This window comes from Scleropages formosus, unplaced genomic scaffold (assembly GCF_900964775.1).
Source record: "Scleropages formosus unplaced genomic scaffold, fSclFor1.1, whole genome shotgun sequence".
Classification (NCBI taxonomy): domain Eukaryota; kingdom Metazoa; phylum Chordata; class Actinopteri; order Osteoglossiformes; family Osteoglossidae; genus Scleropages; species Scleropages formosus.
Genome location: NW_021641052.1, coordinates 99,574 through 125,990, shown reverse-complemented (window position 1 = coordinate 125,990; position 26,417 = coordinate 99,574). Strand labels below are relative to the sequence as shown.

Below are 26,417 nucleotides of genomic sequence, written 5' to 3'. Positions count from 1 at the left end.
TCCGAGGGGCTAGGCTGGATTCGAGGCTCCCTGGTCATAGTTTCGAAGAGCGAGAGTTGAGACCCAACAGGCGAGAATGAGGAGCAAAGGGAGGCGAGTTTCTCGAAGAGATTCCGCAGTTATTGCAGGGAGGTCTCTCTCTCTCCTTTAACAGCGTTTTTATGAGGTGCAGGTCGATGGCATGTATTGGGATCAGCTATGATGGCCGTTCCCGTGACATTTTCCCCTGAGGGTGTGTCACAAATAATAATAATACTAAGGAGCACGGCGGCGCAGCCCTCACAAGCGCCTGGATAGTACACAAGTCGTAGGTTCAATCCCTGCTCAGTCAGTGTGGAGTTTGCGTGTTCTCCTCCTGCGTGGGTTTCATCCAAGCGCTCCGGTTTCCAAAGAGGTGCAGTTCAGGTGAACTGGTGTCGCTGAATCGCCAGGAGTGTGTGGGTGTGGGTGAGGCCTACCTTGCGATGGACTCAGGGCGAAACTGTTATTGAAAAAGGATGCATAATAATGAGTGTAAATTTACTCGTTTCCTTTACTAATTGAGCAAATCACTAAGGAGTGCAAGAGTGAGTCACTTAAAAAAAAAAAAATGAAAATTGTATCGGCTAAATGAAAGAGATGAAAAAATGTATTTCTCTCCGGTATCCGCCATATACCTTACGGGACGTGATCCCACCTAAAATCATAACACGCACAGAATACGGGTGAACTGGAAAATTTGGAATCGGGATGCTGGGGGTCTAACTGTCTGGGGGGCATCATGAGTCACGGCGGCGCTCCGCTGACGTGCGGGGCCTTCTCATATCTTATTCCTTTTTTTTTTAAATATTCTGCAAAAATTAATAAACCGTAAAATGACCGACCGTTACCTCACATGAGCGCGAAATCCTGAAGTGATATTATTATTATTATTATTATTATTATTATTATTATTATTATTATTATACATTAATACATTTTATGATTTTTCGAAATGTAGCCATTTTTTTCAAGGGGCCATTCTTCTTCTTCTTCTTCTTCTTATTATTATTATTATTATTATTATTATTATTATTATTATTATAATACATTAATACATTTTATGATTTTTCGAAATGTAGCCATTTTTTTCAAGGGGCCATTCTTCTTCTTCTTCTTCTTCTTATTATTATTATTATTATTATTATTATTATTATTATTATTGTTGTTGTTATTATTAATAAAAATGAGAATAAGGATAAGAATAATTATGATTATAATAATAAGAGAAAGTTGCTTATCACTAATAGAAATTATTGTTCCACAAATGCAGCTATAGGTGGTTCGGAGTCCACGATCGCGACCTGTCCTCTCCTGCTCATCATAGACTCTCTCCCACCTGAGCTCACATCGTCACCCCCCGCGTCGCTCAGGTTCCTTCCAGCCAATAGCGCTCCCCCGCCCTGTAAACAGGAAGCTCGCCCGTGTCCGTGGGTGTGCGCGGGTGTACACGTGGTGCGCGGTGGTAGCGCGCGACAGACGGCGCCGTGACACGGTCTTGCGTGGAGACACCCGCGCGCGAGCTGCGTCCCTCCACAGCACCAATGCAGGAGCAGAGCGACGACGAGTACCTGCGGCTGGGCAGCGGCTCAGGTAACGGTCCTCGGCGGACCCCCCGTGGACCCTCGTGGACCCCTGTGGACCCCGCTGTTAAAGAGTCCAAGACCTGGCTGGTGGTGAACATCTCAGCTCCGGCAGACAGGAACTCAGATTCAGAACACGTTTCATATTTTATTCCACTTATTTTATTCTTCTTATGTTCACTCTTATAATAAGGCACACATTCTTATTCATAGTGACACATTTTAATTGCTATCACTTCGTAACAACAACGTTAAGAAAAGGACGCCAAGGAAATAAAATCGTAATTATGATTAGTAACAACAGTTATTGTTTCTAAAACACACGTTATTCTCATTCAGATTGACCATAATTTCTACTAAAGAATAATCTGGACGGCAGCAAAATAATACATTTAATGATTTTTCGAAATGTAGTCTTTTCTTTTTTTCAAGAGGCCACTGTTCTAACTTTTTTAATGTACTTAATAATTTTGTTGTAATAATTACTGTTTCATATTTAAGACATGGCTTCTTTTTTGAGCTCTGTGTAGTAATCTGTTTCACGTTTTCTTTTTTTTTTTTGACTGGGTTTTATGAGAATTTATTTGCTAGCACTTGAATTCTTGTGGTAAATAGAAGTCCGCTTGTTTTTGTCTTTAGTTATAATATGCTTAAATTACTTTAATTTAATTATATTAGAATTTCCTAGAAAATAACCTGCGAGATAGTCTTACTTCTATTAAATCTGCAATATGGTTTACCGCATCATTCGAAAATATAAGAAATCACAGCATATATGCTGTGTAATATAGTATAACGTATATCGACACTTGTACAAATATAAATCCCTAACTCTCAATCGCTTCAGTAAAAACTAGAACAAACACAAAACGTGGAAGAAATTGGCTGCTTTTTTTTTTTCCAGGTGTTCCGCTGAAGGTGATGGAGTTTCCATACGAGGCTGAGCTAGAAGAGCTGTGTCCAGTTTGTGGAGATAAAGTCTCTGGGTACCACTACGGACTCCTCACCTGTGAAAGTTGTAAGGTATTTGCACAAACTGAGATGAACTTTATTATTATTTATTATTATTATTATTATTATTATTATTATTATTATTATTATTATTACTATTATTAATAATAATTTTTAATAATGATAATAATAATAATATTTATTATTAATATTTATGATAATAATAATAATAATAATTAAAAAATAATAATAATAATAATAATAATAATATTATATGGAGTGACACATTTTGCGCTATTCATCCGGAGGTCAATAAGTTCATCCTGCTGTATTATATTTTGCTAATCTGTATAATATTCCGATGCAGGGATTTTTCAAGAGGACCGTGCAGAACAACAAGCGCTACACCTGCGCCGAAAACCAGGACTGTAAAATCGACAAAACGCAGAGGAAGCGCTGTCCTTTCTGCCGCTTTCAGAAATGTCTCAACGTCGGCATGAGACTGGAAGGTAGGAGGCCGAGAAATAAGTCCAGTGAAAATAATATTACAGGGGATCGAATCAGTCCAGTCATTAACCACCGGAGAGTTTTGTTTATGTATGTTTATTTATTATTTATTTATGTTTCATTCCAGTGTTTGTAAATCACACCGCAGTGTATCTGTTTCATGGTTTTGCGAGGTAGATCGTTCATTTTCGTTTGTTTCATTCATTCGTTCATTTTTTTTACTTTTTTTTTTACAGTAAACAAAAAAACAAGCGTCTGTTTTGTTTTGTCTGATCAAATTTCGTTTCGTTAGATTCGGGATAAATTAGATTTTTTTTTTACACTTATTTTTGAGTTATTTGGCTTAATATGTCGACTGGTGAATATTAGATTATAGAAATACGTTCGAAAATAAATATTATAATATTTCATTTAAAAATGTTATTATGTGCAATGATTTTACGCTGAAAATGACCGTCTTTTGAATGTGATATCGTCTAAAGGTGTGTGTTGATACTGACAGCATCTCTTCATTTTTATTTTGATGGTAAAACAAAGATTTTGAAGAATGCTTATTATTCCACACAGGTGCTTGCACATTGGAGTGTATTTACTGGAGTGGGGAATTAATCGGAATTTTAACGGTTTTGTTCAGGATATTCAATTAAAATTATCATTAAAATTCAGAAATGATTTAGATGAGATATTAGATTAGACAAGCAGTTAATTTCCAATTTGAAACTGGACCACAACTGAGTTTCCAATAAGGGAGGGATTTTCCCCTGAACTTCTGCCTTTTGAGTTCAAGACCCTGATTTTTCGACGAAAAAGAGCCCTAATGGGTTAGCTTATTATGGGACCAAATATTATATTACAAATGAAAATAATAGCGAGGGAAATGATGCTATGGTGGAAGAGGCTATCTGATGATTTCTAAAGTTTTTTTCTGATGTGTTTCTGTTTCTATGCGTGTGTGTATGCTGTTGACAGCGGTGCGTGCTGACCGCATGAGGGGTGGCAGGAACAAGTTTGGCCCCATGTACAAACGTGACAGGGCCCTCAAACAGCAGAAGAAGGCCTTGATACGGGCCAACGGGCTCAAGCTGGAGTCGAGTCAGTCGCTGCTGTCCCCGATCCAGGCCGAGTATGGCTTCACGGGTGGCCTGCAGAGCATCCAGGCGCTGCCCAAGGGGTTGCTGCACACCACACCGGCTCCCGTCACACATGCAGACATTGAACGCGGCACCTACGGACCCCCGGCGCTGGGTATGACTGGGCAGGGACACGGCCCTGCCCCCTGCCCACTGCCCAGCCAGTACCAGTACGCGCCCTTCCCTAGCCGGGCCATCAAGTCCGAGTACCCGGACCAGTACACAAGCTCACCAGACTCACTCGGCGGGTTCTCACACCCGGACACCTACCTGACGGCATCCCCGCAGCCCCCCGGCACACCACCCCAGCTGCTGCTTGAGATCCTGCGCTGTGAGCCAGATGAGCTGCAGGTGCAAGGCAAGATCGTGGCTTACCTGCAGCAGGAGCAGGCGAGCCGCGGCAAGCATGAGAAGCTCAACACGTTCGGTCTCATGTGCCGCATGGCCGACCAAACGCTCTTCTCCATTGTGGAGTGGGCCAGGAGCTGCATCTTCTTCAAAGAGCTCAAGGTGAGTAGGGGTCCAAGAGTGTCAAACTACACACCTCATGTTGCACACATCTGTGGGTTTGCTCCATCATCCACCAATAAATATATACACAATGTAATTACTTCAATCATTATACTCTGATTGATATTTCAAGAAATTGTAATGGACAATGAAAAGACTGCAGCTACTTTTTGCTGTTAATTAGCACGATACATTCTCGCAATATTTCCCTGCTGCATTATGTAGCAACTCACTGGGTATAAATTGGCAGATAATTAACTAGTAGACTAATGAATTGTAGCTGTTGATTTTAATCAAAATCAGTAGAAGTGGGAGTTTGTCTTGGTAGGCACCAAAAGAGGCTTTGACAGTGTGCAGTCAAGGGTTCCGGATGGTGTATGGGTGGGGGCGTTCTTCCTAGCTCCGAAACAGGAAATTGTGGATGGGAGTGGGGAAGCAAAGACTGGGATGTTTCTGAATCCCCCTTCTGGTGAGGTCAAAAATTTCAATTTTTTGACCATCTTCAACAATTTCTTCTTCCAAAGTAAATATATATATGAAATCGAAGACCAGCAGCTCATGTCAGTTTTTTTTTTTTTGGTCCAAGATGTCATCTCCAAATATGGCACCTTTTTCATTTTGGTGAGCCATACTCATGGATTCAGGCAGAGTCAGAAAAAGAATGCTGTGTCACTGGTCATGTGAACCGTGTTCCTCTAGTGGAACCCATGATCTGTTATACTTATCCTTCCTCACTAGTCATGGTAAACTGCTAGACCAGAATTTCTGTGCGAAAACCTTGTTCACTGGACTTGTGTTCAGCATGGGAATGTATGTTAAGTCTATGGCTGAAGCAGGAGTTCCATGGGTTTATTTATGTGCACATTTGTTGAGAGGTTTTCCCTTTGAAAATGCCATCAAAATGGCTCATTGGTTTAAGGTTCAGTATCCTTCCCTGTCTATGTCGAGCTGGTTTTGTGAAGACAGCTGGACAGCCCCTTGCATCTGATAAGTTCCTGTGAGGTCCTGCTATGTGTTAGCAAACTAGTTGCGTTTTGTTGACTCGAGGTGCTTGAAGCATGGTGAACGGTTAAGACAATACGATATTGTGGTCTGGTGCATTTTTAAAAATTATTTAAGATTCATTTTTTTGTCAAGGATGTGAACCAGACCTTGGTATAGCAGAATGGACCGTGATGACAAATGAAAGAAATTACTGAAATGTGACACTCTGTATAAGTTATTTCTCCGAGCAAACTGTGCCTTCTCTCGATGTAGGGAAAATAGAATTGATACACTAACACAGACAATTAATGCCTCTGGCTGGAGCATGGGGGATCAGGTCTCTTGTCCGAGAAGGAGGCCCTGTGACACTCACACAGTGCTAAGTGGCAGGGCGGAGTGGAGACAGTGGGATGCTCTAACCCATTTGACACTGACCCCATGTACACTAACCCCAATATACCTTTTTGAGCCACCTACATGTGGGGATCAGCTCCGAGAAGGTATGTGCTGCACTGTAAACAGCCATTAAGCTGTCAAGTCATGTCATCAAAACTCTGCGACTGTCATTTCTTGCAGACAAAGTGCAGCATCCATCATTCACGATAATACGAGCACTGGAATGCAGTGGTTCGCAAACTTATTCATGGTTACCCTGAATGCTGCCTTGATCTGGCCTGGTTACCCTACGTGTCATTTCATAGATTGTAGTTATTCATATACTTTTCAGTTAATGAGGCATTTCTTCACATATACAAGGACAGAATTTGAATTTCATACTCCTCCCCACAGCGGGGTACCAGGAGACCACCATGCAGCCTTCTTCCCAGTTATAGTTTGACTTGTGCTGTAGTAAGGTCTCAACCTCCGCTACCTTTTATTAGCTAGTTTCACCTGTTATAGTTCTAGTAATCATGGTCCCTGTTTGAACAATCCAAATATCAGCTTGTTCGGTGAGAGTGAATTAATTAGCATTGTTTTAGTTGATTTCTTCTTGTCTTCTCCGTTCTCTTTAGTTTTTTCTTTAAAGGCAGCCTTAATAGATAAACACTAAATATCATATGTATTTATGTTTAGTTTGAGTGTTTCTTAAGTGCATGGCCCGTAATAACTACAAAAGATCTATAGTTGTGCAAGCAGACAGTCATAAAGCATCACAGAGTGATTAATAAAGGGAAACTGGCATGTTATGTTGTGTTATGACAACTAATTACTTTTGAGACTGAGTAATGTTCTGACATAAATGGGTGTCACTTTTGTGGGTAAAGAATACAAAAAAATGATCATTCAAACTATAGGTAATTTTGTCTTTAAAGGGTTTTTCAGGAAGGATTTATGGATCTTATATTATCCACTATTCTACTTTATCTGCTATTTAAATTATCACTCACACTGTGTCACTGAAACAATCCACTTATAATACTATAATATTGCTTTTTTTGACACCATTGATTACATTGGTTTGTGAACCATCGCTGGAATGGAAACTTGCACAATAAGTCAGCAGGTTGTGTTGAGAATTGCTTTAAGAAATTTTTGTCAAATTTTTTCTTACACAATTTTTTTAGTCCATTGGAAAAATATCTGTCTGAGGGTTTCAATTTTCTCTATGTATTTGAAAGTTGTTGTTTTTTTTGTTTTTTCTTTGCACATGGTTGGCTTTTTATGTGAGAAATTATGGTTAGTATCTAGTAAAATTTCAAAACCTGCAACTGTTGACAAGCCCATCTTGTTTGTATTACGTGAGGATTGTGTCGATCACAGCAAATTCATGCCATTTGTGTTTGACAAGCCAATGTCGTCAGTAGTGGTTAATTTGTTTGCTAAGGAGACAGTTATGCACAATGATCGACATAATGTGCTGTTTCTATAGTCATCCATTTTTGCAGGTTTTAGTGGGCTGAATACTGTGTGTTGGTGTCAACAATGAGTAAAATAAACGCTGACGGAGGCTGCAGTGGAACTTCTTTCAGAGCGTTGATTAAAAGTGAATTGCATGAATGTGGGCGAGTGAGCCCACTGTCGCCTTCGAGCATTGGTTGCAGCATGGTGTCTGAATTTCTACAGCAGTTCCTCCATGACTTGAATCCAATTACAAAGCAGCAGACACTAGAACTCGTGTTCCCAGCCATGTTATGTTTTTTTTTGTCTTCCTACTGTAATTACATTCCATTCTGTGGATGGGGTCAGAATGCCTATCTCCAAGTTCCTATTTATGATGTTGTTTGGTTTGCAGTGAAAGGCATGATAATGAAAAAATATCTGGAAGTGGCACCATACTCATACCAATTTCTGCGTATGTTAAAAGATTACAAGTTCCAAAGCAGGAACAATTCAGAGTCATCAAAGCATGCTGATCTGGTAACTGTTGCAGTTGATTACTGGGCTAGGTCTGAATTCTCTCAGATCAGTAAAATGTACAGATGGTTTTTGGAAACCTGAGCTCTCAACTTAGTCCAACCATTGCATCACAAATAATAAAAGCTTATTAATGCACAAGTCTCTCAATTTACTCAATGGTAACATTCTGTTAAAAAAAACCCAGATAAAGCTGTAATAAATTAAAATATTTGTGTAAGACTTATTAATTCCATTTTCATCAACTGCTCATCTAGTGCAGGGTCTTAGTGTTGCAGAATCTGTACTGGTAGCATTGGGCATGAGTCAGAACATTGTGGATGGAACACCAGTCTGTTGACTTTTCTCATATTTTATTAACTTGATGTAACATTAAAGTTAAGCATATTTTAAAATCACTGAAAATTAAAATTCTGAATCTCCTGATATTGCATTATGTTCTGCTATATACATATGAAAAAAATACACTGTTCCTCCTCTGCATCTGGTGGCAAAAGATTGTAATGAAGTATAGCCTCAGGAGAACATACTAAAGAGTGTTTGGCCATAAATACCAGGTATGTGTCTCATTTACTACTGAGGATACAATAAATTTGTGGTGAGAATGGGACCAATTTATTACATAAGCATCTGTGATTTTCTTCATCTTCTGGTGCCTTCCAGTTAGCCTTTTTATCTATACAGTCGAAAAAAAAAAACATAATAATTAACACATACCTCCATTTATTTTGGGTTTCTGGAAAAGTGTGGGAAATGCTACTGACAGATAAAAAATATGCAGTGTGATATTTATTTAAATGTTTGTATTAACTTTGACCCACACTGAAATTAAAAGGAATTTGGGAGTGGGGCAAAAAAAATTCTGCACAACCTTTTTAATGCCTGTTGTCCATAAACATGTGCAGCTTTCCTCATCTTATTATTTATCACTGAAATTAGTAATACCAAACACTAACTATGAAGTCCATCGACACTGTTAGAACCTTCTGGCAGTCTTGCAGTCCTATTGTTGTTTCTATTACATTACAGTGAATTTTGCTGCCAACTAATGGCAGAAAAGTGCAAATACAGGCCACTTTCACTGTGCATCTGACAAATTTTACAAGAGTGGTAAAAAAGCACACACACACACACACCCACACACACACACACACATCTTCAGAACCGCTTGTCCCATACGGGGTTGCGGGGAACCGGAGCCTAACCCGGCAACTCAGGGCGTAAAAAAGCAATTGAATACAAATAAATTGGGAATTGTTTGTATTTCTGGAAATTTGTCACTCAAATATTTATAACTCAAGGTGTGATTATACATGCTTCCTTAGTTATGCAGACGTTTGTTCTACAGATATTTCCGTTTCTGGACTTGGACCTCTAAATTTCTTATAAGACACACACACACACACACACACACACACACACACACACACACACACACACACACACACACACACACACTGTCTGAAACCGCTCGTCCCAAGCAGAGTCGTGGTGAACCGGAGCCTTACCCGGGAACATACGGAGCAAGGCAGGAAGGGGAGGGGAAACACCCCGGACGGGATGCCAGTCCGCCGCAATGCACCTCAAGCAGGACTCAAAACCCAGACCTTTTTTTATAAGACTCCCCAGTTATTCAGACTTTTCGGTCCATAAGTGGACCAAATTTGTCATGAAACATCTCTTCTCTGTCATTATGAAATTAATGAGTTGTGGATACATTGATTTTTTTCATGAACTGCTGTACTGTGTATCCTTTGCCCATCTTTATTGTCAGTTCTGAAGTGTGTTGAGATAAACAAAGCAGTGATGATATCTATAATTTACCATGCAAAGTACGGTAGAACATGTTTTTCTACTTTTCTTCAAAAAGTCTTCACTCCAGCCACTGATACTGCATTCATGATTCGCTCTGTAACATTTCTCTTTTCCACTTGAACATTCCGTTTAGATTATGCCTTCTATACACATTCATCCCTTAAATAGCTCACAAATATCCTGTAAAAATTAATGCTGTGCTTGTTTTGTACATAAATGTAAAAATCGTCATGAAACCTGACTTGAAACTCTGCTGGAAGAATATCCATAACACACCCCTTAAGTCATGTCAAACTGCACCAATGACAGTGCTTTATGAAACGCAGTGGCAGCGGTAAATAGTTTGATAAGATGCGCTCGTTGTTTATACTACATTAATTAGTAAATACAATACCACATTAGGTTATTTCCTTTAAGAAATACTGTGCATTACTTCTAAGGTGTCTGGATGCCTACCATATGAACAGATTTTCAAGAGGGGGAAGGGTGTGTTATAATTTATTGAGTCCTGTAACTGCTCATTGGCTTGAGCAAAGTCCAGGGTAAGTCTGTAGGTTTTAACATTGCTAAAAGCATTACAAGCAATGACCCACATGGGACTTGTTGTTCAGTTTGAATGACTTGAGTTGATCTGCTTTGGACCCATGTTTCCACAGCTGTAAAGTTCACATCATGACTTTTGAGCTCCTGCCACTCTGTTTGCCCAGTGTGTGGGAGGACAGACGCACACAGTCCCGTGCCGAAACACTCTTTGACTGGGGAAAGGGTGCGGCTGGTAGTGGTGGTGTGGGGGGGCATAGTGCTGATTGACCCTCTCCACACATGCCATACAAAATAATGCCAGACCCCGCCGCAGTGCCCCCTACTTCACCCCAAACCCCGCCCGAGCTGATATCCCTCAGGTAGCATCATACACGCACCTGTCCCCACTTACTGGCAACCACACCCATCTTACAGCAGGTCCCTTATTTTCGTATGACGGGCCTTTTACATACTGATGATGAAGGATGTTGGCTTACTGAAGCGGACCCTTTGGGAAAAAAAGATGGTCCAGTGTAAGTCTAAGTACCTTGCTCCAGGGTTCTGCAGCAAGAGGTGGCATTACAACCTGGGTCCTTCAAGTGCAAAGCAGGAACCCTAACTTCTACACCAGTTGCTATCCATGTATTTGTTCACTAATGCTTTTCCACCTGTTAACAGTGCACTAAATGACATGAAATAGTTACCACAGCATCCATGCGCATTGATATTTGAGGGCATTTTGATATGCTGCATACTTTCATATACACTTGTACGTGTTAAACATGCATGAAATTCGCCATTATCAATTTACACGTGGAATCGCAGTGGAGAAACTGAACACTTAAAGTGCTTATGTTTCAGTGGAAAGGATGAATGGTGAAGCTGCTAGTATATTATACAGTGGGAATCGCCGCATTTGCTTGTTGCATTAGTACCCATCCAGGCTGTTTGCTGGGAGACATTGATGCATCGCTGATGGTTGTTCTGCACACCTTTTGTTTTGTCTCCACACTAGACAGGTGTGTTGATCTCCATGTTGTGGGAGAATGGAGTGGTGATCCTGGCCCAGGAAGTGACCTGCAGGTTTATTTACCTGAAGCAGACACATGGCCTCTTAGAGCTGACTGAGATAGGCATGATGGCAACTGAGAGGATGCCCTACAGGTTTTACCCTGTGAAACAATGTCCATTAGCACTGCTCTAGAAACCTGTGTAAAGTTTAGCATGCCCTATAGATTTTCTCAAAATATGTTTGAACAAATCTTTGCTATAGTAGATGATACTGTCAAGGAAATTGACATTTGACTCACTGGGACATGAATTTGTTGTCATGAAAAAACTATATTTTATTTATGCCTGAAAGTGTACCTTTTTTATTATTTATGTAACTATGTCATGTTGAATAGTTACAGATACAGAGTACAGCACCTCTAACAGTTTTTATCAGCTCATCTCTCATTTAAGGGATTAACCAAAATTTTCTTTAAAAAAGTAATTTTAGTGTTAGAAACATAGTTTCTCATCGATAGTTTCAACTGTAGGGGGGCAACGGGTGATGCGGTCATTACCACCTCCACCTTTTGTATCGAAGGACCAGGTTCAAATCCCACCTCCTACTATAGTACCAATGAACAAGGTATTTGGCCTGAACTGATTAAAATTACCCAGCTATATAAATGGGTAAATCAGTGTAATCAGCCTAATACAATTTGTTTTGAGAAAAAAATATCAGACAAATTAGTAAGTGTTCAAGATCATGAATAGCTAATTTTATGTATACACAGTTGTATTTAGTGCTTAATGAAGTGTGTTACAGGCTAATTTGCTCAAGCTGTGGAGAATGTTGTGCATATAAAAACTCCCACATTGTCAGATTGTAAAAGTAGTTAATGTGGAGTGGTTTAAAGCACAATAATTGTTTGTGTGGGAAGAAAAGACAACCTAGAGGAAGTCACGCTCTCACCTGGGTTGCTACGTTAAGCATAATACCCATCAACCCCCTGGGCCGCCGTTGGCAGGAGGAAACAGCAGAACAAGACATCACCGGTGGATGTCATGCCCTTGCCCAGCCGGGGATTGACTTCCTTACAGGGCAGATTTACAGTTTCATTTAAGGAGCAGTGATTCTGTCACCCATCTGGCCTGAAAAATTAGTTTGCTCGCTTCAGTGGCGGCAACTGTCATTGCAAAGATGCTATGTGGATGTCACCTGCAGGAGAGTTACGCACTGAGCTGGCCTTCAGCACAGAGAGTAATAGGGTTGTGGGGAGGCCCCTTGTTGAAATTGATGGACACGGGCAGAGAGAGGTCACTCCTGACCCTCATAAATCTGCTGGACTGGCGTGTGTGGTGGGGGAGGACAGACTGAGGCCTGCTGTGGAGGGTTTTGGGGGCTGGAGGTGCTGTGGAGGGCCCCTGTGCATCTTGCTGGCATCACACTCTGTGGTTCTGAATAACAGGATTCCTGTAGAGTCTATTCTCATATAACAAATAATCATATTACGAGAATTCTCATTTACAAGCAGATGTAACTTGTACCCTAAGTTTGACATAATAAATTATTCACAATCAAATTATTCAGGTGTTACAAACGTTACTAGTGAACAGAGTAACCGCATTATGAAAAGTACATTGCCAAGTAATGTTCTAATAGTAATAATCATTATTTTACATAGTGCCTTTAAAAACAGCTGCTCAATGTGCTTTACAATGAAGAAGGAAGATGTATGGGTTACACTTCTAAAACAAAGAAATTCACGGTAAATATTAGCATTTAAACACAACAAAAACAAAATAACAACAGAATAAAGCAACAAAACGAAGTAAGAAAAAAGTCATTAATGATGAGGGGGAAGCGGGAAAGCAAGCAGAAAAAAAGAAGCATGCAAATGTGTTATTGCATATGTGATTTTGTACATTTAGATCTTAAGCCTGGATTCTGAATGTGTCCAGAACAGTTGTGATATCCTGGACTTGCATGGGTTTTGAGTTTAATTTTCTCTGTGTGTAAAAAGCAGGAATTTTGTACGGTGAAAAAAATGGGTGAATCTCATGTAGCTCAAGAACGCTATTTCTCCACATTTAAATTAATGGTAATGAAGAGCTTTTAATGAGAATTCATGTACAAGTACATTTTCCGGAACAAGCGATGTTTGTTATGCAGTGGAAGCCTGTATTTATTATATGGCATCGGGTAGCTATTATTGTAATTGCACTTGATCATCATTTTACATATTTTAACTTTAATTGTCTCCTTTATTTGACCAGTCTTTTGATAGACAAACCACAAGGTGCAACTGCAGGCTGGATGACAAAGAAAAACACTCTGTGGCTTAAGATTTTGTTCTATGTCTTGTATTTGTCCATATCCGTCTTTGGTCCTGTCTGCCATAGCAACAGTGAGTCGTAACAAAAGGAGAATGTATTTTATGCTCAATGGCTTCATGTAAGATGTCCGGAATGAAGATGCATCTCCTCCTTTAAAAAATATGTTCTGTACGTGAGTGGTGTATTTTTGAGAGCAGTATTTTTGGAACATATGGTGCTCATGGTCAAGTCAGTCAAAGAGAGTCGCTTGAAAAAGAATGCTGCAGTTGCTAAGCAACACTGCAACAAAAGCGGCTTGGTGTTGCATGTATGTGTTTTCTTAATGACGTGCTATTTTTTCATTCACCTGAGCAATTTCAAAAATATGGTCAATGACTGCAGAAGTTCTTCGCAGGTTTCTCATTTCTTTATGTAATCAGCATCTCCTCTTTAAGAGCAGTTTTTTTGGAACAGTTAAAGAAAGCCTCCACTGTATATCTTAGAATGCACAGTGGGCAAGTTTGAAAAGGTACAAAACCGATTATAAATATGTGCTCAGTATGTGAATGCATACCAATATTTTCATGAATATGAGCTATATATGTGCATATTAATACGTGTGTGTGTGTATACTCTACATGTCTATATGAATATATGATTGGGTATACTGTATAAATGTAAATGTCCCTCCATCTCTTTGCAGGTTGGAGACCAGATGAAGCTTCTGCATAACTGCTGGAGCGAACTTTTGGTCCTGGACCACATTGCCAGACAGCTGCGGCATGGCAAGGAAGACAGCCTGCTGCTGGTCACAGGTCAGGAGGTAAGTGATAAACCAGAGACCCGCCCAGGGGCCAACCCCAAACTCTGCCCACAGCCTCAACCAGAGTTCCACCCAGTACCCCACTCACAACTCCATCAGTGCTTCTCCATTAAAACACGTATCAGTATGTATCCTCATTTACAAGTTAAGGCATACACTTTTACACACACTTTTAAACATACGCACACACGCAAATGCATCCTTACACATTCTCAGAAACAGCATCTCTCCAACCTTCTTTGATTTTCTTGCTGTGTCACATGTCCGTGTATGTGAAACTGTGACTTTCTGTCGGTCGATGAGCCCCTAAAGGCCTTCCCATACACCCAGGCGGAGATCGCCCCCTTCACAGCCCAGGCAGGGGCCACCCTCAGCAACCTAGTGCAGAGGAGCCAGGAGCTGGTGGGGAAGCTACAAGGTCTGCAGGTAGACCGTAGAGAGATCGCCTGTCTCAAGTTCCTCATCCTCTTCAACCCCGGTGAGTGACTCCTTCACCTCCCTGCTTTTCTCCTTGTTTCAGTAATAACAAAAAGTAAAGTAGCAGAAATCATAATGCTATTAATATTGAGCCTTACCTTAATATAGCCTAATAAAACTTATCTCATACTTTTGAACATACATAGAACTAAATAATAAAAATAGTAATCATCCAGCTGTATAACTGTTAAGCTACTATCCTCTCACAGGTAGGTATGAATTCTCTGATAAGGAGCATCTTTGGTTACGTACAATAAGGGCACCACAGGACTCAAACCTGCAGCCTTTACAACTGCATCTGTAACTTCCACCTTCTGTTCTGCTTTCCGTCTGGCTTCCCTTCCCTTTTAAACTCCTATTGTTTTGTTGACACCTTCTTCCAAAGCCACCTACAATGTCACATACACTACACTAACTTATGTACAGTTATCTACCCATGTACACTACAGAGCAGTGTAACACACCAAGTAAGGACAATTTAGAGTCTCCAGTTCACAGATGTCTTTGGATTGTGGGTGGAAACACATAAAAATATAGGGAGAACATGCCAACTCCACACAGATGGAGCTGGATTTGAACCCACAATCCAGGAGCTGTGATATACCAGTGGTACTGCTGCCCCAGTATACTTCATCCTTATAATTCATTACACACACCTCTGCTTTTATCTGAGAATCACACAACTCATGGAGAAGGAACAGAAGCTGTGTAGAAGGCACAAGGACAAAAATGATTTACAGGTATACATACACCATCTTAATGAAAAGTGATGACGTGGACAGTTTTTGCAATTCGTTTAATGAGGGGCAGGGCCATGGGCGAAGCTATGGACAGGTTAGAGAGCATCAGGACTTAAAGTTGCTGCCTTGCATTTGAAGGACCGATGTTCAAATTCCACCTACTGCTGTAGTACACTCAGAGTACTTACCCTGAATTGATACAGTAAAAATTACACTGCTGTATTAATGGGAGAATTATTTTTAAGTAGCTTAGTGTACAAACATTGCATTGTAAGTTGCTATGGAGAGAAGTATCAACAAAATTAATAAATAATAAATAAGTTATAAGAATAATGGGCTTTGGGTGCGCTATTCTGGACTATTCTTTGTTTTTGCTCTAACACAACGCTGACTTTCACACACTGGTCCATGTATGCCAAACTCCAGTTCTGCATCATTTGACTTCATTTTAAGTCATCGTGCTTGACACTTCACCCTAATTTTCAAATTATTTTCAAGTAAGTAATAAAATAAAAATTAAACAACACAAAGAAATAATGAATAAATATTCTAATTAAAAGGATAGTAAATAATTAATACTAATTAATATTAAGTATTAAACATTGGTTGATCTCGGGGCATTTTTGTATGAAAACGCAGTTAGTTTAGTGCATGTGGCTCTGTGTTTAGCAGCTAATTGGTTTTAATTAAAACGGTGGCTGTGTGAAAGAGCGACGAGTGCGTCCTTTTGTCTCCTGGCACAGTCAATGGGGCCCCGATCGATTGACCAATCATTTATTTTCCCCCAACTGACACTGGCAAGGTTGGAAAATTAGGCTTTTATCGCCCACGTTCCCTTGAGCGATTGCAATTTAGCGCTCGCGCGCCGCTGACAAAGGGGCCTTTGAGCAACAAGAGCACTTGAGGCCTCAGGGATACTCTGGAGCGTGTTTGTGTGTGTTCGCAGACACTTGTTGTATCTCCGCTGCTCTCTGCCTCGCTCCCTCTTAAGAAGCTGGGAATGTCCGCCTCCTCTCCTTTTTCCACTCCGTCGTGTGCTCCCTCGCTGGCCTAGCTGCCGCTCCCTCTCTTCCTCTCGCTCAGCTCGGTCACAATGTATCAGGCCTATCTGCTCTCGCCCTTTAACAGCAGAGAAAAGATTTTTCAAAATATTTAATTAATCTGCGAGCACCCAGCTGATCCTGAAAAGGAGCCCATTAGTGAAAGGCAGCCATTGTCCTGCTCATAGCACAGAGCCAGTGTGCGCAGCCTTTGTTTGCACACACATCCGCCCACACAAGACACGATAAATGCACACACACATACATACACATACATTCACACACACATCAGCGAATGTTGTAGCAGAGAATCGCACTTACCACGAAATACACTTGTTGATGTACCAAAAGCCTTCACGGACCAATCCAAAGCTCAGTCAGAACCCAACAAGGTTCATGTTCTGATTTTGTACTCACTTACAGGGGCAGGTCAGGTTAGAGCTAGGTTTAGGGTTAGGGATTAGAGTTTGGGTTAAGCCAAATTAGGGTTAGGTTTTAGTTGTAGTTTTTTCAGAACTCAGGTGTGCACACAGTACATAGAGTGTTTTTATATCTGATTCTCCCGGCTTTGACTTTAGGTGTTTTTACACCTGTTGAAGGACCGTAGTTACCTTTGGAGTTTATGAAGTACACCCTGCCTTATTTAATAAAAGTAATACATTTACCTAGTAATTTTGCAAGGGCACTCAATGCTTCATGAGAGACAGCCTTTTGTCCCATAATGTCACTTGATGTGGGCCATTCTCACAGTGTTGCAGGTAAGAAAATTCGCTCTGCTGTACAAATAGGTGAGTCGGTATAAAAGGCTAAGTACAGAAACCTAATAGAAACCATAACTGACCTTTGACAAAAGCATCAGGTCAATAAATTAATATTCACTGAATCCTCATATTATAAAGTTTTAAACTGTTTGTTTTTAAATTGAATTTTCTTCTTTTCCTTATTTTCTGTTGCCTAGCGAGTACAGTTTCAGTTTACCTACCAAGTCCATAGATGGCAGTAAAGAACACTCAAACATTTATACAGTCATACCCCGCATAACGTCCTATTGAACTACATCCATTCACTTATACGTCCGTGGTCCCATAAGAAAATGATGGAAATTAAAGAAGGATTTCAGACAGCAGGACGTAGCAGGTCTTTGATGGGCTCACCACCTGCCAGAGAGGCCGGTGCATTGTGATTTGGGCGGTGGTCGGGGCCAAGTGCCCGGCCGACCCAAACCTCAGGCGCCAACTCTGGCTTTTGGGACTTGGAATCCATCACCTCACTAGCGGGGAAGGAGCCTGAGCTAGTGCAGGAGGTTGAGAGATACCATCTAGATATAGTCGGGCTCACTTCCACTCACAGCTTGGGTTCTGGAACCACTCTTCTCGACCAAGGGTGGACTCTCTACTATTCTGGCTTTGCCCAGGATGAGAGGCGGTGGGCGGGTGTGGGCTTATTAATAGCCCCCCAGTTCAGCTGCCATGTGTTGTAGTCAACCCCGGTGAATGACAGGGTCGTCTCCCTGCACCTTCAGGTTAGGGAACGGTCTCTCACTGTCGTTTGTGCTTATGCGCCTAGCGGCAGTGCAGAGTACCCGGCCTTTTTAGAGTCCCTGGGGGGCGTGCTGGAAAGCGCTCCCACTGGGGACTCTGTCGTTCTACTGGGGGACTTTAACGCCCACGTGGGCAGCGACAGTGACACCTGGAGGGGCGTGATTGGGAGGAACGGCCTCCCTGACCTGAACCCGAGTGGTGAGTTCTTATTGGATTTCTCTGCTAGTCATGGTTTGTCCATAACAAACACCATGTTCATGCATAAGGGTGTCCATCAGTGCACTTGGCACCAGGACACCCTAGGTCGGAGGTCGATGATCAACTTTGTAGTCGTTTCTTCTGACCTTCGGCCATATGTCTTGGACACTCGGGTGAAGAGAGGGGCTGAGCTGTCAACTAATCACCACCTGGTGGTGAGTTGGATTCGATGGCGGGGGAAAAAGCTGGACAGACCTGGCAGGCCCAAACGCATAGTGAGGGTCTGTTGGGAACGTTTGGCGGAGGCCCCTGTCACAGAGGCCTCAACTGACCTGAACTGAGGATGTCCTCAGGCGGTGGAAGGAGTACTTTGAGGATCTCCTCAATCCCTCCGACACGCCTTCCGTAGAGGAAGCTGAGGCTGGGGACTCGGAGGGGGACTCATCCATTACCCTGGCTGAAGTTGCTGAGGTAGTCAAAAAACTCCTCGGTGGCAAGGCTCCAGGGGTGGATGAGATCCGCCCCAAGTTTCTCAAGTCTCTGGATGTTGTGGGGCTGTCTTGGCTGACACGCCTCTGCAGCATTGCGTGGAGCTCGGGAACGGTGCCTCTGGACTAGCAGACCGTGGTGGTGGTCCCTCTTTTTAAGACGGGGGACTGGAGATTGTGTTCCAACTATAGGGGGATCACACTCCTTAGCCTCCCTGGGAAAGTCTATGCTGGGGTACTGGAAAGGAGAATCCTACCGATAGTCGAACCTCAGATTCAGGAGGAGCAATGCGGTTTTCGCCCTGGCCGTGGAACACTGGACCAGCTCTATACCCTCACTAGGGTGTTGGAGGGTTCATGGGAGTTTGCCCAACCAGTCCATATGTGTTTTGTGGACCTGGAGAAGGCATTCGACCGTGTCCCTCGTGGCATCCTGTAGGGGGTACTTTGGGATTATGGGGTTCAGGGCTCGCTGCTACGGGCTGTTCGTTCCCTGTATGACCAGAGCAGGAGCTTGGTTTGCATTGCCAGCAGTAAGTCAGACCTGCTCCCGGTGCATGTTGGACTCCGCCAGGGCTGCCCTTTGTCACCGATTCTGTTCATTATCTTCATGGACAGAATTTCTAGGTGCATAATTTCTAGGAGGTGTGTGGGGAGAGGGAAGTCTGGGGGGCTCTGCTTGGACTACTGCCCCCGTGACCCGGTCCCGGATAAGCGGAGGAAGATGGATGGATGGATGGATGGATGGGACGTAGCAGATGCAAACGGCTTTTAAGCAGCCATACGCACACACGTGATTGCCCAGAGAGGTGACTGTGCTGCCGGGCGTACGATATTAAATTACCTATAGTCTATAATACAGTATACATATGTTTTAAGTCATAATAAACACCTATGTAACTGGTTTATGTTTTAAGGTTATTGTAATGTACTTTCAATCATTATTACCTTATTAACAAAATAACAAAGTTTACTGTACAGTACAGTACTGCACAAAAAACGTGTGTGATCACGCATCAGCGGCATCACCGCAGCAGGCCAGCATCTCGTTCATTCAAGTTTACCCAGTGTATCTTGTTCCATTATCCTGTCTCAATATTCAAGGTTTTATAAATCATCCACCCTTAAGTTCATAATGGGTCCAAAATGCAGCTCAACCAGCCCTAGTGATAGTAGCAGGAAGAAGATATGAAAGAGCATTGATCTGGATGAGAAGGCGAAGAGTATTAAGTAGTATGAAGGTGGAAAACCCGTCAACGCTATCGCACGTGATTTCCAGAAGTCACACTTGACCATCACGACAATCCTGAAAAGCAAAGAAAAAATTCTTCAAGTGGTAAAGGGATCTACTTCCATGAAGGCTACGAGATTGACGAAGATGAGGAAGGGCCCAATATCGGGAAAGTTGCTGAGCACGTGGATCGAAGATCAAACACAAAAGCGAATCCTTCTCAGCACCATGACCATCATGGCTAAGGCAAAAAGTTTATTTGAGATGCTGGAAGTGAAGGCAGGACCCGAATACAATGTAGAATTTATCTCTAGCTGCAGATGGTTTAGTCGCTTTAAGAATCGTTATACACTACATAATGTTAAAGTTAGCGGCAAGTTGGCAAGTGCTGATACCAAGGCTGAGACGGCGTCTTTGGAAAGAATGGAGTCCCTGTTCGACGTAAGTTCTATCCTGAATGTATCGTCTGATGGCATACCTGTGTGTTGTGTATCATGTAACATGTTTTGTTTGGTTGCACCTGCTGACATTGTATAACATTTCATTTGCTCAAAATGCGTAATAAATAATGACGTGGTGCGGAAGGTCCGCGATTTAGAGCGCATTAAGAATTTGATTTCTATACGAGAAACGGAGAGTTGGTTGGACTCGGTGTGTCCTGATGCCTCCGTAGTATCGAACTCGGCGTCGACACTTACAGGCCCCAGTACAACTAACAAGAAGCCAGGTACCCCGGAGCGCTCTCACGGCGACTGGGTTACGGTTCGGAGTAAGAAGTCGAATAAAGCGAAGCCTAAGCTACGGGTTTCTGGTTCGGTTTCTCCCGTCCAAACCCAAAATAGATTTTCGGCTCTAAGCAGTTCACATAATAATAATAATAATAATAATAATAATAGTAATAATAATAATGTGCTCATTTTGGGGGATTCAGCTGTCTGAAATGTTAAGGTTCGGGGGCCTGGGAATCAAAATGTAAAGGTAAAATGTTTCCCACGCGTACATGTGTCCGACATGGCGGCTCGTGCCAGTTCTCTGCCCGATAATGCCGTGTCGACTATGATGGTGCATGTTGGTGGTAATGATATTTGTTATCAACAGTCTGAGGTGTTAAAGAGCCAATTTATTTCTATGTGTAACAAGGCCAGAAGGAAATGTTGTAATCTAATAGTGTCTGGTCCTTTACCTAGACTCTTCATGGGGGACATAGTGCAGTAGATTGGTGTCTTTTAACAGGTGGTTGGAGACGTGGTGCCGCTGTAATCGTATATCATTTGTTAATAACTAGGATGATTTCTGGGAAAGGCCCAGGTTTTTTACGCGTGATGGTGTACACCTCAACTGGAGGGGTTCATTTGTTTTGTCCCAGAACTTGGCCTGCAAGTTGCAGGACTGACTCATGGTCCATGGATCATCTCCTTTAGCAGCTTCGTGTATTGATGGGTCTGTTGCTTGTTCTGATACCAGTAGTCATTTCTCATGTAATGGGGTTTCTTGTGCCTTGTCCAGTGTGGGCCTAAAAACTTTAAATAAAAGCGTTAAGTGCAGCCAAAACATTCAAACTATTATAAGGCCACAGCTTTTAACTAAACTTAGTGATAGGAACGTTTGCACCAGAAACTTAAAATACATTAAAACAAACATTCCCAACTTACCACCGAGGCCAAATTAGAAGCTCGGATTCAGGAACGAGTGTAGATATTGATCAGATGGCTCTAAATTATAATTCGGTGGTAAAATTTGCCCTAGACTCTGCGGCTCCACCAAAAACTAAACTTATTCGAACTGTAAGAAACTCGCCATGGTTCAACGAATCAACTTGTGCAATAAAGTTAGAATGTCATAAATTAGAGCGTAAATGGCGTTCAACTAAACGTTTATCATGTAGCCTGGTCCAATTGTCTAAAAAAATATAAAAAGGCACTTTTTCATGCCAGATCCAAATACTACGCAAAGTTAATTGATGAAAATCACAAGAACCCTCACTTCCTGTTTAATTTAATACCATCGCTTACTTAACTGGTAAACACAAAGATAAACAATGTATTTCTGCTACCATTACTAATGATGAATTTATTTCGTTTTTCAATAATAAATTAGTGAATATCCGCAAATCCATAGTGCCTTCTAGTTTGGTTTTAGCAAACATAAGGGCTTCTGACAATGATATTAGTTGTCCGCACCATCTTAGTAACTTCGACGTAATAACTGTAGAAAAAATGACCGTGCTAATTCGCTCTATGAAAAGTACTACCTGTCCTTTAGACCCAATCCCCACTAAATTACTGAAAGCCACAGTTTCTGTGCTTGCAGAACCTATTGTTAATATTGTTAATACGTCGTTACTAAATGGCTGTGTTCCAAAATCTCTTAAAATTGCAGTTATTAGATCCCTACTAAAGAAATCGGATCTGGACTGTAATAACCCATGTAATTATAGACCGATCTCCAATTTACCGTTTTTATCCAAAATTCTAGAAAAAAATCGTAGCATCGCAAATTGTAAAATATCTTAATCACTATAATATATGTGAAAAATTTCAGTCTGGTTTCCGCACTGGTCACAGAACTTACACATGTTGTTAATGATATTCTCATTTCTTCTGATGCTGGTCAGATTTTTATTCTTATGTTACTAGACTTGAGTGCTGCGTTTGATACTGTAGACCATAGTATCCTAATGAGTAGACTTGGAAACCTAGTTGGACTAAGAAGTACTGTTCTGAAGTGGTTTGAATTGTATTTAGCTAACCATGAACAATTTGTATTGAAATCTGATGACAGCATCCTGTCCATCTCTACTACGGTTCAGTATGGTGTGCCACAGGGCTCTGTGTTGGGTCCATTACTGTTCTCACTTTATATGTTACCACTGGCTGATATTATTCGCAAGCACAATGTTAATTTCCATTCGTATGCCAATGACATACAGCTTTATGTATCGTTCAAGCCTGAAGATCCATCACATGTTGTGTCGTTAGCTAATTGTTTTACCAGTGTAAAAAAAAATTATTACTCATCCATAATTTATCTCTAAATGCCAGTAAAACAGAGGTACTTGTGGTGGGTGGTGATGCTAAAACTCTCGACATAATCACACCAATCTTTACAACAAATGGTATTACTTTCAAGCGTCCGGATTGTGTCAAGGATTTGGGTGTCCTGCTGGATGGAAAGCTGTCATTTGTATCGCATGTAAATGCTTTGACTAAGTCGTGCTTCCTTCAATTAAGAAGCAAGGCTAAAATGCGGCGATTCCTTTGTAGAAGGGGATTCTGAGAAACTGGTTCATGCTTTTGTTTCCAGCAGGCTGGATTACTGTAATGCTTTATTGTCGGGTTGTCCGTACCAGACTGTATCCAGGCTACAGTTGGTACAAAATGCTGCTGCGAGAATTGTTACTAGAAGTAGGAAGTACGACCATATAACACCGGTACTTAAATCCTTGCATTGGCTCCCGGTCTCTTATAGAGTTGATTATAAAATCCTTCTTTTGATCAATAAGGCAATACATGGCATTACTCCGGCTTACCTTCGTGAGATCATTAATCTTTATATCCCAGGACGATATCTCCGTTCACTAGATGCAGGTTACCTTAAAGTATCTGTGATCAATAAGACCTCAGTAGGAGGTCGCGCCTTTAGTTATAGAGCACCTAAACTGTGGAATAGTCTACCAGTTACTGTTAGAAATGCCCCGTCTATTTCTGTTTTCAAATCCCGACTTAAGACTTATATGTTCACTCAGGCATTCCACCTCTTAATGTAATTCAACCTGCTTTGGTTATTTATTTTCTCACCTTTACAAAAATGCATTTTAAATTTACTTAAGTAACAAATTACTAACTCTGTCCTATGTTCTCGTTGAGCACTACCTCGCTACATAAGACCTGAGAAGGCCGGCCAGTGGTGACAGACGAATCCCGTGCTGACAGATGGTGATGTTCATCTACTGTGACGATCGAGACGTTCCATACCGAGCTGGGGATCCAAGATGCCATTTACCAACATTATAATTACTTGTTAAACACTGGCTTACAAATTGTTATTTTCTAGAATGCCCAGGAGGGGTGGGCAACCACTGGCCCGTGGACCCCCAGAGGTTTTTTTTTTTTCCTCCCTCAACCTTCAGTTGGGAGTTTTTGTTCCTTTCCCCGGTGGCCAGTAGGTATACTTATAGCTCTATAAGTTCTTCACTATGGTAGCCATTAGTCGACTGTCTTCTTTGTTTGTATCATTTTTTCTTGCTGTATGCCTGTGTTAAAGTGCTCTGTGTCACTGCGTGAGAAGAGCACTTTATAAAAAATAAATAAAAATAATTTACATTTGCATTTACAGTTACATTTATTCATTTAGCAGACTCTTTTCTCCAAAGTGATACATATCTCTCAAACAAAATACGAGTCTGGGATTATTGTAGTTCAGCTCTCTTCCACTGTATTTACAGCTTGTGTCTGGTGTTCCTGAGAGCCAATGATCAGTAGCAAGAAGATGAATATTACACATGAATCAGTCAGCTATCAGAATTGAAAAGGAATTTATGGAGACAACACATTCTTTTTTAGTTAGTTTTCATTTTAATACAGTGTGAAGTTTAATACATTTTTTTTAAATAGTCGTAAGCATTTTTATTTGTTTTAGCTGTATTATAGCTACATCCGAGACTCAGATACAGCTAAAATACATCCGGACAGAACGTAAATCAAGGTACCGTATTATTAATCTTTTATGGATTGAGGCTTAATTGTATTGGTAAACCAAGTTACAAACAGTGTGTATTTGCTTGCATGTGAAAGGCAACGTGCCCTTGTTTGGGTGTGTTTGTAACAGTGACCTTCTCTTTTTCTCTCACGGGTCCTTTAGATGTGAAACTCCTGGAGAACCAACAATTTGTGGAGAGTGTCCAGGAGCAGGTGAACGCCACCCTGCTGGAGTACACCGTGTGTAGCTACCCGCAGTTCCTGGACAAGTTTGGCCAACTGCTGCTGCGGCTGCCCGAGCTGCGGGCACTCAGCGTCCAGGCTGAGGACTACCTGTGCTACAAGCACCTGAGCGGCGAGGTGCCCTGCAACAACCTGCTCATTGAGATGCTGCACGCCAAGAGGGCCTGTGTGTAAAGCTCTGCCCCCTGGTTGTGAAGCTCTGCCCCATTTCCCCACCACCACTATCCAACCTGACCTCATGGAGATTCTACACACCTGAACGAGGGCCGGGAGCGAGCCACTTGCCCACATCAGCTCATCTTTCTTCACACAGAGCTGTGCAGCAGTCCTGAAATCATAGTGCTGCCACACCTCCTCCTGCCGCTGCCTTGCCCCGCCCCTTTCATACTAGCCCCCCCCTGCAATATGCCAAGAAACCAGCGAGTCCATACAGCAATCCCCAGTGCAACTCTTCATTATTTATCATTTAATAAATGTGCAACTAAGTGATGACGTGAAAATCTACTGATGCTTCAAATTTTTATGGCCATATTTTACAATTTATTGATAAAGAAAAAAATCTATTTTGCATATTATGGTATGCAGATCCTGGTGACAAAAATGAAAGAAATATTATTTCTGTTTAACAACAGTGAATGTAACATTACTTCTCTTTAATGAAAGACTTAATAAATCTGGTGTAATGCTCAGGCTAAAGGAAAGCCAGATAAGTTGAAGACGGAACTTCGGAGGTCTCCTCACGAAGGCCAAGCCGACACCTGGGGGGAATATCGAGACGTCCACATAAGAGAACGTGTGATGTCATTAATTGTCCAAGTAGGGGACTGTAGTAAGCGTGTGGGTCACATGTTCCCATGGGAAAGCAATGCATGTGTACATATATGACGTCTGTATCCGGTTGAACCGCAAACCCTTGTGCTGCTGATTTTGTTAAAATGTGTTCTAACTTTTTGGAAAAAAGTATTAAAACTTGTGCGGAAGGGGAGAAGACTCGTCAGAAACGGCTAACGCAACTTGTATGTCAATCTTAGGGACACAGTAAGAATCACAGTAAAAACAGCTGTTGGCTCAGATAAGTGCAGTATACAAATGAAATAGTGGCTTTGAGAGATGAATATTTTATATATTTTGACACAAAATCTTTATATATAATGTAACACTGTGGCTCTAGTAGCGGGGCATACTGCCGGTATCTCTGTGCTGTTCCTTTTCGCTTGTTTTTCTGAAAATGCAGACATGTTGCGAGAACATTGTATGG

General features: G+C 41.5%; 1 protein-coding gene across 1 annotated transcript; it reads left to right on the top strand.

Moving 5' to 3' along the window:
• The first annotated feature begins 1,585 nt into the window (after positions 1 to 1,585).
• Positions 1,586 to 25,333, top strand: LOC108922618 (nuclear receptor subfamily 5 group A member 2-like). Its single transcript, XM_018732841.1, has 7 exons — positions 1,586 to 1,611; positions 2,506 to 2,624; positions 2,920 to 3,061; positions 4,029 to 4,699; positions 14,385 to 14,504; positions 14,835 to 14,982; positions 25,080 to 25,333. The coding sequence occupies exons 2-7, from the start codon at positions 2,523 to 2,525 to the stop codon at positions 25,331 to 25,333; spliced, it is 1,437 nt and encodes a 478-aa protein (XP_018588357.1). The 5' UTR covers positions 1,586 to 1,611; positions 2,506 to 2,522.
• Positions 25,334 to 26,417: the final 1,084 nt, after the last annotated feature.